Source organism: Syngnathus floridae, chromosome 1 (assembly GCF_059516105.1).
Source record: "Syngnathus floridae isolate MCC-2025c chromosome 1, RoL_Sflo_1.0, whole genome shotgun sequence".
In the NCBI taxonomy this organism is placed as follows: domain Eukaryota; kingdom Metazoa; phylum Chordata; class Actinopteri; order Syngnathiformes; family Syngnathidae; genus Syngnathus; species Syngnathus floridae.
Window position 1 is genome coordinate 13409280 of NC_142413.1, and position 12090 is coordinate 13421369.

At 41.4% G+C, this 12090-nt stretch overlaps 1 protein-coding gene across 1 annotated transcript; it reads left to right on the forward strand.

The window, feature by feature from the left end:
* The first annotated feature begins 5292 nt into the window (after positions 1–5292).
* fgf20b (fibroblast growth factor 20b) lies at positions 5293–7120 on the forward strand. The gene is made up of 3 exons (XM_088372309.1): positions 5293–5981; positions 6198–6301; positions 6481–7120. Exons 1-3 carry the CDS (start codon positions 5690–5692, stop codon positions 6724–6726), a joined length of 642 nt encoding a protein of 213 aa, XP_088228435.1. The 5' UTR covers positions 5293–5689; the 3' UTR covers positions 6727–7120.
* The last annotated feature ends 4970 nt before the right edge of the window (positions 7121–12090 follow it).

The following is a 12090-nucleotide window of genomic DNA, read 5'->3' on the forward strand; positions in this document are numbered from 1 at the left end:
TGGGATGATAGTTCCTATGTGATCATCAAATGCTCAATGTGCTAATAAGAATAACATGCATGACAATGATGATTGACCCATTAAGAAGCAGAGGAAAGTTGCACTGACAATAAGTGAAGTCAAAGTTTTCTCCAACAACTCCAATAATAATGCTCACCATCATATTCCATTGTATGTTAAAAACCACAATAAAACTGTCAAAGACAGCAATTAACATTTTTTAACAAACGTGACAAGAGAATAAGGACAGCAGGTCAGAAACCTCAAATGCCAATCAATCATAGCAATCAAAATGTCTCGTCAATACATTTATGGCAAGCCTTGCTTGGTCACTGTGGATCTCAAGTTTGTTGCCACATAAGTAAGCCATAAAAGTGGGGTTGCTGGTAAAGATGTCTATCTTTATGCAGGTGTTATGACTGAAGCACAATCAAGCCTGCACATATTGTCTGATGACGCATCCAATGTGCTTTTCAACGAGTTGCCCTCTTGGAGGGTTCCAATTTTGACAGTTTGACAAAGTTATCTGTTATGAGAAAAAATAAAAATGTTTTGGGCATATATGTATATATATACTATATACGTATATATAGTTCTTATAACCCTTAAATTGATATCATCATATCTATTTCTGACCGCAATAAGATTGATCATGTAAAACACAAAACAGAACAGAACATTCTGTGCTTTTCCTTCAACTTGTGCGGCCGACCTTTCAAATAAGAGCCAACGGATTCAAACTTCCAAAATCTACTTTAAAGGGTTGGTAAGCGCCATCAGGGCCATAAATCTTTGCTGATGGAAAGCAAAGTTGGAGGTATTTATTTGATAACTGGACTGAGGTGTGATCAGGCAAATCGTGACTGAGCACATGGTCAGTTTATCAACCGACTAGCAAAGATAGGACCAAATTTGCAGTCATCCTGTCATCAGGGGGTTTTGAATTGGAATGCACCTACTGCAGTTCCCAGAAACATCCAGAGTCCTAATCTAACCAACTTTGGAAACCCCCATCACCAACCACTTAGATGAAAATCAGCTCACGCAGTGTTTGTATAAACACATCAACAAGTTAAAAAACACATATATCATCACCTTCGTGGACTCAACACGGAGTGGTGTGACGGCTTTCCTATAAAATCTCATATCTCTTTTTGGTCTTGAGAATTTATATCAATGGTCAATATTTTGGGGTATTTTTTTTACAATTGTTTGTTTGGATTTGTATTTGTCAATCATGCTGTGTTTTTGCGCAAATAAATATACAGTTTATTCACGGGGTGAGAATCAGAGGCAGTGGGTCGTTTACATTTGCAGGAATAAATCTGTAGTTACAGATAGCACCAGTCTGTTCTCTGCTTTTTTTTTTCTTTCCTGCCGATGTAATAATGCAGCCGTCAACCCTACAAGGGCGCCGTTCGTTAACCCGAGAACTCCCACAGGCATTAGGCCTGATTTCTTGTTTATAGCCGAAGACAGTGGTGAGCTATTTGTAATGTACACCCAAGCGCTTATCCCCTTGCAATTGGCAAAGAGCTGAAAATGTGGTTTTGACATGTTTTGTGTTGTTTCATTGACAATTTCTTTTAACAGCTATCTTGGCATCAATACCAATTATTTTTTTCCTTGGCAGTGTCCTCACTTTTGGTTCATTTGCTGGAGTTGAGTAATGACTAGGCACGTGCTCACGTCTCCATTCCTGACCATAAGTCAGAGCCTGCAAACGCTCATACACATTCATGAATTATTGAACAGATACATTTATTTTCTTTTTTTTTAAAGGATGTAAGATTTCTGTGACATAAAGACAAAATGAAACGAAACAGGAGCCTTGCTTGAATGTTAAAACAGGGTGCATGATGTGTCGGGCCCTACTTTTCATCCTTGTGCACAAGATAATTGTCCAGTCCCAGCCAGATCAGAGCGGCTGGTCTGGTGAGGACAGAGTGGATCTCTCAGTCAGGTGGCACTGTGCCAGTTCTAATGGGTACAGAGAATGTGTTTCCCCACCGCTTAACCATTAACCCCCCCTCACTAACTGACCCCACCAATCATCGAATGTCAGCCCTGCGTACCAGCAAAGTTACCATCCTCCAACAGCAAATCATTTTCTACGGCTGTTTAAGCTTGTGGGGAAGCTGGAGGCTATCGCAGCAGACTACACCCCAAAGTGACCACCAGTTCATCACACTTGGAACGGGCAACCATTCACACGCCATTCACCTTTCAAACGCTATGGAACTGATCCCTCGCTGGCTGCTCAAAAGTCAGCATTGTGTCCACAACAGCAACAGTGACCTAGTTTCCGACATAATAAACCAATTAGCAACAATACTATGGCTGCAACCTATTCAGATTCATTTAATAATGTGTTTATTATTGTGATGTGTGGCGAAAACCCACACAGCATAATTTGAGAGGTATCAAAATGTCAGTAGCATTCAGTGTAGTTTGACATCACTGGCAAAAAAAAAAAATCAACACATTAATAGGCATATTGTTCAATAAATACTTCTCTGAAAGTGTTGTATAAAACTGAAAAATAATATCTTATTTCTGATACAGCTATGACAGCAATGACAGGTGTGGTACATTTCTCTCTTGGTGGCTATTATAGTGCTAATCCCAGTTTACCTTTTAGTGAAACTAACTCCAATTCGCATTTATGACCAATTTAGTGTCTGCAAAAGATACCTACTATTTTGTTTTAACGATTCAAATCAATTGCTAAATGTAATACAATCTTTACTATTTGCTTTGATACAACTTTTACATCAGAATCAAAACTCTCAAAAGTACTTGTTCAGTCTTTATAACATTTTGTCACTTGTGTTTTTCCAAAAACTATTTTCTCTTTTTTGTAGAGGGGGAGTCACGTTAAAAAATTGTCTTTACAATATTGTCTATGCGCTCACGTAGTCTAAACATGGCCTTCTGATAAATATGATGTTTGTGGAACAACAATTCAGCAGAAAACTTCATTTTGCCACTTGCTGTCGACATCACAGTGCCTAAGGCAGTGGTTCTTAACCTTGTTGGAGGTACCGAACCCCACCAGTTTCATATGTGCATTCACCGAACCCCTCTTTAGTGAAAAATACAATTATTTTTTTGAAATTCAAGACATCGATGTTTTTTACTGGTGCACAAAATAAGCCGTGCATGAACATCTCCTTGTTCAAATAACAAAATCAACACAATGCATGAACTCACAACAAATTACATACCGGCAAATCAGAATTTACACAGTAAATCAGGTTTGTTCGGACCTCCTCAGTGGAGGCTCTGCTGAACCCCTGAGACCGACTCACCGAACCCCTAGGGTTCGATCGAACCCAGGTTAAGAACCACTGGCCTAAGGGCTCAGGTATTGACTGTCGTGGCTCACCAGTTTTCTGGGTTTGGTCATATGATGTTGGAAACCACCTTCCCCTCCCCCTTCGGCCAACTATATATGGTGCATGAAAAACATCTGTTTGCTCTGGAAGCTGCCTTTGCAACCATATCGTTGTTCAAGTATCTGTCCTACGATATGAAGCTGCCTTTGCAACCACATCGTTATTCAAGTATCCATCCTATGATATAAATCTTTCTATATTCTTGAAAAGAATTTGGGTTGGACATCTTGTAGGTCATGTGGTCACTGCACTGTTTCAGCACCAAAGGGCAATGGACAGCGTCTGATAGTGGCAACACTAAAGGGAGTAGACGACTGTACTTTCACATGCACTTGATGACGTCATCATAAAGCCGATCTGGACGGTGTATCAAGATTATACCTTCAACTGAGCTGGAGTGGAGAGTCAGCATGATGCTAATGTATTAAAATAGACCCTGGTGTACTTTTGTATTATTATTTTTTTCAAGCATTGACTGCTGGATTAAAAATTGGACCAAGCCAGGAAGTGTGGTTAGTTTGAGACAACTTTGAGTTGTTTTACAACTGAATTTGTTGGGCTGTTTTATACAGAAAAAAATATGAGTTTTCTGCAAAACAACGCAGGAAGTTGGGTCGGTCGAATCTTTAACCCACAGTAGGTTGTTTTTAACCTGGATTTTTAAGGGAGTAGATTCACACTTGTTGTATGTGTTTGATAGATCAGAGTCTGCCCAAGACATATGCAAACTACCAGCACTGGGCACTACAATCACTAGGGGGCACCCAAAAGCAATTCACAATCAACGCAGCCTGAAGTAGTATTCATTATTGTTTGGTGGGTGGGGGGGATGTGGTAGCAGAGGTGCCTGAACTAGCAAGCACTAGGTGCACCCCCCCGCCCCCCCCAACCACCACCACACACACACGCGCGCGCACACACACGCACACACACACACACTTTGCTTTTTTTTTGTCACGCATGGTATTGTGGAGTGGTACATGATGCTTACTTTCGTGAAACAAAAATCACTAATGCACTTTTAGCCATTCATTAAATGGTGCACACAGTTAGAAATAGACAACATGAAAGCACAATACTGCAACTGTTTGTGACAAACTCAAAAGTGCAGTAATTACACTTTATAAAACCTGCTTATTTCTTTATGTTTTTAAATATTTTTTTTCATACATTACAATACAATGCTATTTTTCTGTATTAAAAATACATAACAAAAGATAGTGGTGCTGTAAGGGCTGTAATTGATTAATGGTCTTTCAATTTATTTTAATAAACAACAATAGTTTGTAATTAAGATATTGAGTTTCGAGCTTGGTCACGGAAAAAAATTAAACTATTAAATCAAGGTATCACTGTTTGCTTGATTGAGTATTGTGTACGTGATTGTTGTTATGTAAACAAATAGTTTTTACGGTGTTTAAATAAACAATTACCCTTTTACACTACGTGTGTTACCTTTAATAAGCCTAGATCAGGGATCATCAACATGGTGCCTCTGTAGCACAGACAACACATAGATGCCTGGTCGGGGGTGCAAGGCGGTCTCCAATTGCCATGTCACATGCGCGGACAACTACATCTTCTACAAGGGGAGATCGTGCGGTTTTCAAGCCAATACATTGCACAGTCTCCAGCAAGTCTATTTCTGTTTCTGCAATGTAAAGCACAATGTACTCAGGCGTTCTGCACTCCGACCTCCCTGATTTTAATGCAATGTGGGATGTTGCTCGGGTTGGTATACATATATATATTATGTATCATCCATTAATCAATATTATTGGCAGAAATAGAGGGCACAAACTCAAACTTTGTTTAGGTCCTCATGAAGACGTGAATCCCTGTGGCAGAGAAGGGGGGGGGGGGGGGGGGTGCAGCCCCGCCAGGACTTGTCTCAAGTGTGACAGCCCCGCCCACTACGTTTCTGCCTTTGCACCTGCTTTACCTTGCTTGCCACTTTGAGCGCAAACCTCCCACGATCTTACTTACCTGCCCGCACTGCAGCTTGTACGCATCCTTTAATCTCCCCTCCACGGACCCACAGAGGCATCAACAACCGCATTGACCCGCAGGTATGCAGCGTGAGGAGTGGTAAAAGCGAGCGAGCGAGCAAGGGCAGCGAGCGAGCGAGAGAGAGAGAGAGCGAGAGAGAGAGACAGGAAGAAGCCTGTATTTGCAGAGTGAGGACAGTGGAGAGAAAACATTGCACAGCGTGGGTCTGTAACGGACAACATGGAATAAGTGATCGTGGCGGCCAGGTTCGACGCCAAGTGTGCTCCTCGGTGAACTTCGCGATGGCTGCTTCTGCTGCTGCTTCTCTCGGAGAATTTGGTGGCTTGCACGGCATCGACGGTATTGCGCACGTCGGATCCCATTTCCTCCTGACCCCAATCGTGGACAGTCCGCCGACTCTGCTGGGAGAGCAACTCTTACCGGGGGACAGACTGTCCCGCAGCTCGGCCACGGATTTAACGCACCTCAAAGGGATCCTGAGGAGGAGACAGTTGTACTGCAGGACTGGTTTCCATCTGGAGATACTTCCGGATGGCTCTGTGCAAGGGACCAGAAAGGACCACAGTCGTTTCGGTACATTGTCCTTTATCTTAAAGAGATGAGAGTACAGCAATTACAAATGTGAAATTGACCTAACCCTAACCACCGCCCCACAAAAAAAAAAAAAAAAAAATCAAACATAGGCTGCTTGTCTTGTGTGTCATTAAAAAAAAAAAAGCATAGTTGTCAAGTTGTTTACAGTATGACTAATACACTCTTACACTGCATGCTGTGCTGTGAAATTTCCAGGTATTTTGGAATTCATAAGCCTCGCTGTTGGCCTAATAAGCATCCGAGGAGTGGACAGTGGACTCTATCTGGGAATGAATGACAAAGGGGAACTGTATGGCTCTGTAAGTACCTTATTTTGATAGATAGATAGATAGACAGACAGACAGACAGACATTTTGAGGTGCATATGTGTGTACAGATGTTGCACAATTTTACACTATTTAACACGTAGCGGATGCACTCTCTTTGAGATTTTGTGTTTTAAAGAAATGTTTAAAAATGCTTTTCCCTTTGTTGTCAGGAGAAGCTGTCAGCCGAATGCGTCTTCAGGGAGCAGTTTGAGGAGAACTGGTATAACACATACTCGTCCAACCTCTACAAACACGGAGACAAAGGGGCACGTTACTTTGTGGCTTTAAATAAAGATGGGACACCAAGGGATGGGACTAAATCCAGGCGACATCAAAAATTCACACACTTCTTGCCCAGGCCTGTTGACCCTGATCGCGTGCCAGAGCTATACAGGGACATCCTGGGTCACAGCTGAGACCTACCAAGGTCTGGCCTGGAGCGGGAATAGCTGCTAGCGCCCTTCACACGCAGACAGTGAGCGACGGGGGACGGACACAGCCAGTGCAGGCTGGAGGACAGCGGAGCAACCGGCAGGGATAAAGGCACCGGGGCCCCATCTAGGAATGCACGGGCATCTCTCAGCAGCAACAGAGAGATGAACTGTCTGACTTTGTCAGTCTGCACGCTCAGCAAGAGAGGGTCATTTTGTCCGTGTGGACGGAAGAGCCACAAAGTACCTGTGAGGAATAGGAGTCCAAGCGGAAAGGGCCTTCTCGGCCAATGAGCCTCTGGGAACGTGTTTATTTAGGTGCTTCGTCTGCTTGAGAGGACTTTGAAGGAAAACCGAGACTTTTTTTTTAAAAAAAGAAGAGCTAAAGTGTATCGAGTTATTTATTCCTTTTAGATACGTATATTTATGTTATATATTTATTTATTTTCAGAATATATTTTTACATTTAGATACCTGCAATATAGAGAAACCACTAGAAATTGTATGAATTATGTAAAGACTGAAACACTGTACTATTATTATGACTTATATCCAGAGAAAAGCTCCACAATACTGTAATGCCACCAGGAATCTGATCAATATCGGTGACATTTGTAATGGACCCTCTCATGGACCTTCTCAATCCATTTCACTACAAGCCACAATTGAAATAACACATCTGGCACAAACCATGTGTGTCATCAAGAACATCCTTTACAAATGTCAAACACAAAATACAAATGTGATCGATGTGAGGATCAGAGCTAATTTATGTTCAAGGTTACTTTGGAAAGCCAAGAAGCGCACTTTGACTGGTTGCCTTTATCAGCCACAGTTTCAACATATAAACCTGCTTACAAGATCAATGTTGTCTTTCTTCATGGGCTCCATCAAGCTTAGAGGCAGTTCATATAGAGTTGATACGCACATAAAAATATCAAAGTCTATAATGCGCTGAATGGGCCAATAACAACTGTGACCTCCAGACCAGGCCTGACAAGTTAGTGGCGAAATAAAAACGGAGGTCAGAGTGATAAAGATTACGTGACCTCTGCCGCCAGCTTATTTTTTAGATGGAAGTTAAATGTTTTCTTTTTTTTTCTTTCAAAAAATAAGACAAATATATCTCTTCCAATATGTGTCATTGTCGTCATTATAACAATCATTAAGAAAATATACAACAGACCACTTGAGTTCCAGTGTAAGAGCTGTATCAAAAAAAGTCTTCCTCTGTAAACATAGATGCTCCTCTGATTAAATGTACCTTTACCGTAACTGACACTGTCGGAGAAATATTAATTGAACAATATAGGTACTTTTGTGTTTGTAGTTTCTAATATTTGACTCATGTAGATAAGAGTTAACCAAAATGGTTATAGAAGGTTGCTGCATGAATTTGTAAGCAGTAAGGAAAAAAAAGATGAATGTCTCAGAACTATATTTTTAGGATGACACATTATTATGTCATATCTGCGCACTGTTTTCTCCTCGGATGAGAGCAGATCTGTACTGAAGCTTGAAAGCTAAAAGCTCAGTCTGTGATGTGCGTGCGTGCAGTTGATGGTGAGTTAGTGGGAGACAAGCTTACTGCCAGCTCTCTCTCTCTCTCTGTCTCTCTCTCGCTCTCTCTCGTTCTCTCGTTCTCTCTCTCTACTGTGTGATCTTCTGGGACTTTCCCACTTGCACACCTTGAACATCAACACGCCTCTGTCATCGATTAATGTCAGCAACATGCAACCGGAATTATCACCTGCGTGCGTGTGGACCTCCGCTGTGTAAACACATGCATGCCTATCGTGATACACCACTCTGATGTGCCAATGTCACGACTCATCTTTCTTTAACTTCACACAATAGAAGTGATGGAAGGGGTGTGGTCATCATTCCTTTCCAGTCCCATCTCTCCATGAGATCCAAAGAACACAGTATGTATCGTGCAAAAAGACTTGATGCTGCTTTGTTGTTTTAATGGGTTCTTTGGCAACTGCTTGATTGAAAAAACAAAGCAAACAACAACAGCAGCAAAACCAAGAATTACACTGGAGCACATCACACATCTGTTATCCCGTGAACCCGTTTCAACTATCAAACAGCTGGACCTACACATGCAGGCTCACTGATTTGAATTTCTCTGCACTTTTGTTGACAGTTTGGTCTTGGTTGTCTGTTCCACATTTGAGTTAAATGAGACGTTTGCGTTATCCCCCCATTCTTACTCATTATTCATATTATCAGAGCATGTTTTGGAATTTACCTGCCTCCTGAGCTTCAGCTCTTCCAGGTGGTGTGCAACGACTTGCTGAAAACACTCTCTCCCAAGCCTAATGGATGCTCCCTGACTTTCATCACCTCCTCAACGCTGGTCTTGAAGGGCTCTTGGAAACCCAATCAAGTCGTGCATGTGGGTGGGTGTGTATGTGCGTGTGTTTGTAGTGAGTCCACAGTCAAGCAGGTGTGGAAATCAGTGATCGGCCACTCCTCTCCGAGTCTCTGATCTCAGACCTGCTGTTGAGACATGCAGAGGTGTGAAGAAATAATATAGCCTGCTTTGTTGTCTGGCCCTGATGATCCCAGGGCATCACTTCTATATTTGGTTTGAAGTTTTTCGGGAGGACAGGGAGGTCCGAAGAAGCTCACCTGTAGCACCTCCTGAGTTTTAGGTCAGATGAATCCTGTGACTATTGATGAAGGTATCTTTGAAGTTTGCACATTTCTAAGTTAATTGGCTTGTGTGTGTTTCTATGGAGGACACCAGCAGTTTAAGTGATTATCAATTTGACATCAGGTGTCAACTACTGTATGGTCCCGTTATCCATTCCCCAACACCCATCCGTCATTCATTTATTGCTGCATTGTATTGTGTTGTGGCTGATAGGACTTTGCGGTCTGACATCGGCCAAGAGCAATTAGAGCAGCATACCTGATTTACTTACACTCAACCTTTCAAGCAGTCAGCTCCGGTGGAAAATATCCTACTCTGTTTGCATCTCTATCTCCGTGGAAACAGTTGAAAGAAGCTATCGTTAGATATGATGGCGAGCAAATCCTCGACAATCAAATCCCCAACTTTGGGTGCATTGGGAAGTACGGAGAGAGTGACAGAAGCACTTATGTTTTTTTAGTATTCAACTTTAAAACTCACAGCTGACAGAATACAGTAAACAATAAAGATTCACACTTCCATCCATACCGATGGATAAGTTAAAGTCTTAAACTGATGTTCATGTTTCTGGGAATGTGGAAGTATTACAGAAAACACATCCATAAGAGTACCTCCAAACTGTAAGGCAGAGATGTTGACCACTGGAGCACAAAATTTGAGCCAGACTTGACCTTTATTGTCACACATGTAGTGCAGGCAGACCAAATTATATTTTAAATGTCCAATGATAAGCTACGTTCACAAACATACTACAATCATCCGATAGATTTCAGTGAAAAAAGGTCCTGAATCCTCACGTAAAAAACAGCAAGTTTTTCTCATAGGTCGGCAGTAATTCATAACCTCTGTGCCTTTTGTTCATAAACATTATGAGGGTTTACCAACCTAAATATTAACCTAACATCTAACTAGGCCTAATGTGTTCAAGGGACGGTGAGAATCATAACATAAGTGACAAAACAAATTTTGTACCCTAATTTTTTCTTTATTTATATGCATACATTCTGTTTTCGATATTTAGTCAGTTCTCTCATTTTGACCACAACCTAAATATCTTTGTATTTACATGAGGTCATTAATAACCAATGTTGTCATTAATAACCGACCGACTCAAATTGCATGCACATTTCCATGTTTTTGACACAGGTCGGATTTTAATATTATTTTACATTATTTCTGCTCACAAAATTAAATGAGGCAAAATGTGTTGTGTAACTGATTAATGATAAACCATGACAGCATTTGAGCTGCCATGTTGAAAACTCTCACATCTGCTCAACAAACCTGTGAGTGAATCCCTGTGGAGAAGCCATGTCACCCCTTCCGCTGGCCCATGTGTGTGTCCACATTACACAGTCACAAATTAGGGCTTGACATTTGGGCGCCATAATTGCCCACCGAAAAGCATGAGGCATCAATTAGGCTCTCAGCACTGTGACAGGTTATCCCCTATAGGAAATAATCACCCGGCTGGACTGCCCTGCCTGCCAGGACACACACACACACGCACACACGCACGCACGCACACACACACTCGCACACACAAACACACCCATGCTAAATTTGCATTCATCTTTTTTCATCATGTTATTAATCCATGCATTGATTGCAAATTACACCTTGCATGATTAGAATCTGGTTATCTTATGTGAACTCAAGTCTTGCAGGAGGAGTGTCAGCTTGTTTCACAGTGCCATTACTCTAATAACAGTGTAGCGCTCTCCCTTTGATTTCCCGACTCTGGTGCCGCCTGACAGTTTGTTCTCCCACAGGGCGTAGAGATCTTTGGGGTCAGGCAAAAGGTCAATTGGTTCATTTCCATAGCTTCCACATGAAACATTCCTCTCTGCTTTGGAAGCAATTCAATCAGCAGTGAAAACACTGGTTAGCAGGAATTACCAGCCGCAGCATTCTCTAAAAGATGGATGGATTCCCCTGAGAAATATCATGTGCATCTGACGAGGATAGGGAGATGATTCTAATGACTTTTACACATAATTTCTACTGGAGAGATATCATACACACCTCTGTATTTGCATTTAAATATCTATCTAGCTATCGATTGATCTTGTCCATCTGTCCGTCTGCGTATATATCCATCTATTGTGACTATGTGTCTCTTTAATCATTGTTTTTTTAATTTACCGTTACTTCACTTCAGATGGTGGTATTGTAATGAAACAATCACATCACATTTATTTTCATTTATGTTGATATACGTAAAAGAAATTATTTTCTTGAGTACCCTCAGTGTACTCAGTTTATTTTTGCTTTTGTCTGCATTTATATGAAGATGGTATAATGAGGTCGATCTTGTAAACCGTTTTCTGATTTCATCTGCAGCCCTTCCTATGTTGCTGGCTGTTTTGTTGTCTATGTCATAACATAATGGAAGACAAATCCATCTAAACTAGCATGCATATTTTGTAATTTGAGAAAAGATGGGAGTACCTGGAGAAACCCCACACACAGGCACAAAGAGAACATTTGAAGTCCACACAGGAAGGCCAGATCCCAGATTTGAACCCATGCAGGACCTCTGAACTGCAAGGTGGATGTGGTAACCAGTGGGTCCACCTTATTCATTCATTACCCATCAAGACATCTATTTTCCGAATTGTTTACTGAACCGAACCAAGTGCTATGAGAAAGAAATGACCCAGATGAATGAGAATATCAACAAGCAT

Coding starts and splice junctions, on each gene's coding strand:
- fgf20b (XM_088372309.1), top strand. CDS start 5,690: ATGGCTGCTTCTGCTGCTGCTTCTCTCGGAGAATTTGGTGGCTTGCAC. Junction 5,982..6,197: donor AAAGGACCACAGTCGTTTCG/GTACATTGTCCT, acceptor TGAAATTTCCAG/GTATTTTGGAATTCATAAGC. Junction 6,302..6,480: donor AAGGGGAACTGTATGGCTCT/GTAAGTACCTTA, acceptor CTTTGTTGTCAG/GAGAAGCTGTCAGCCGAATG.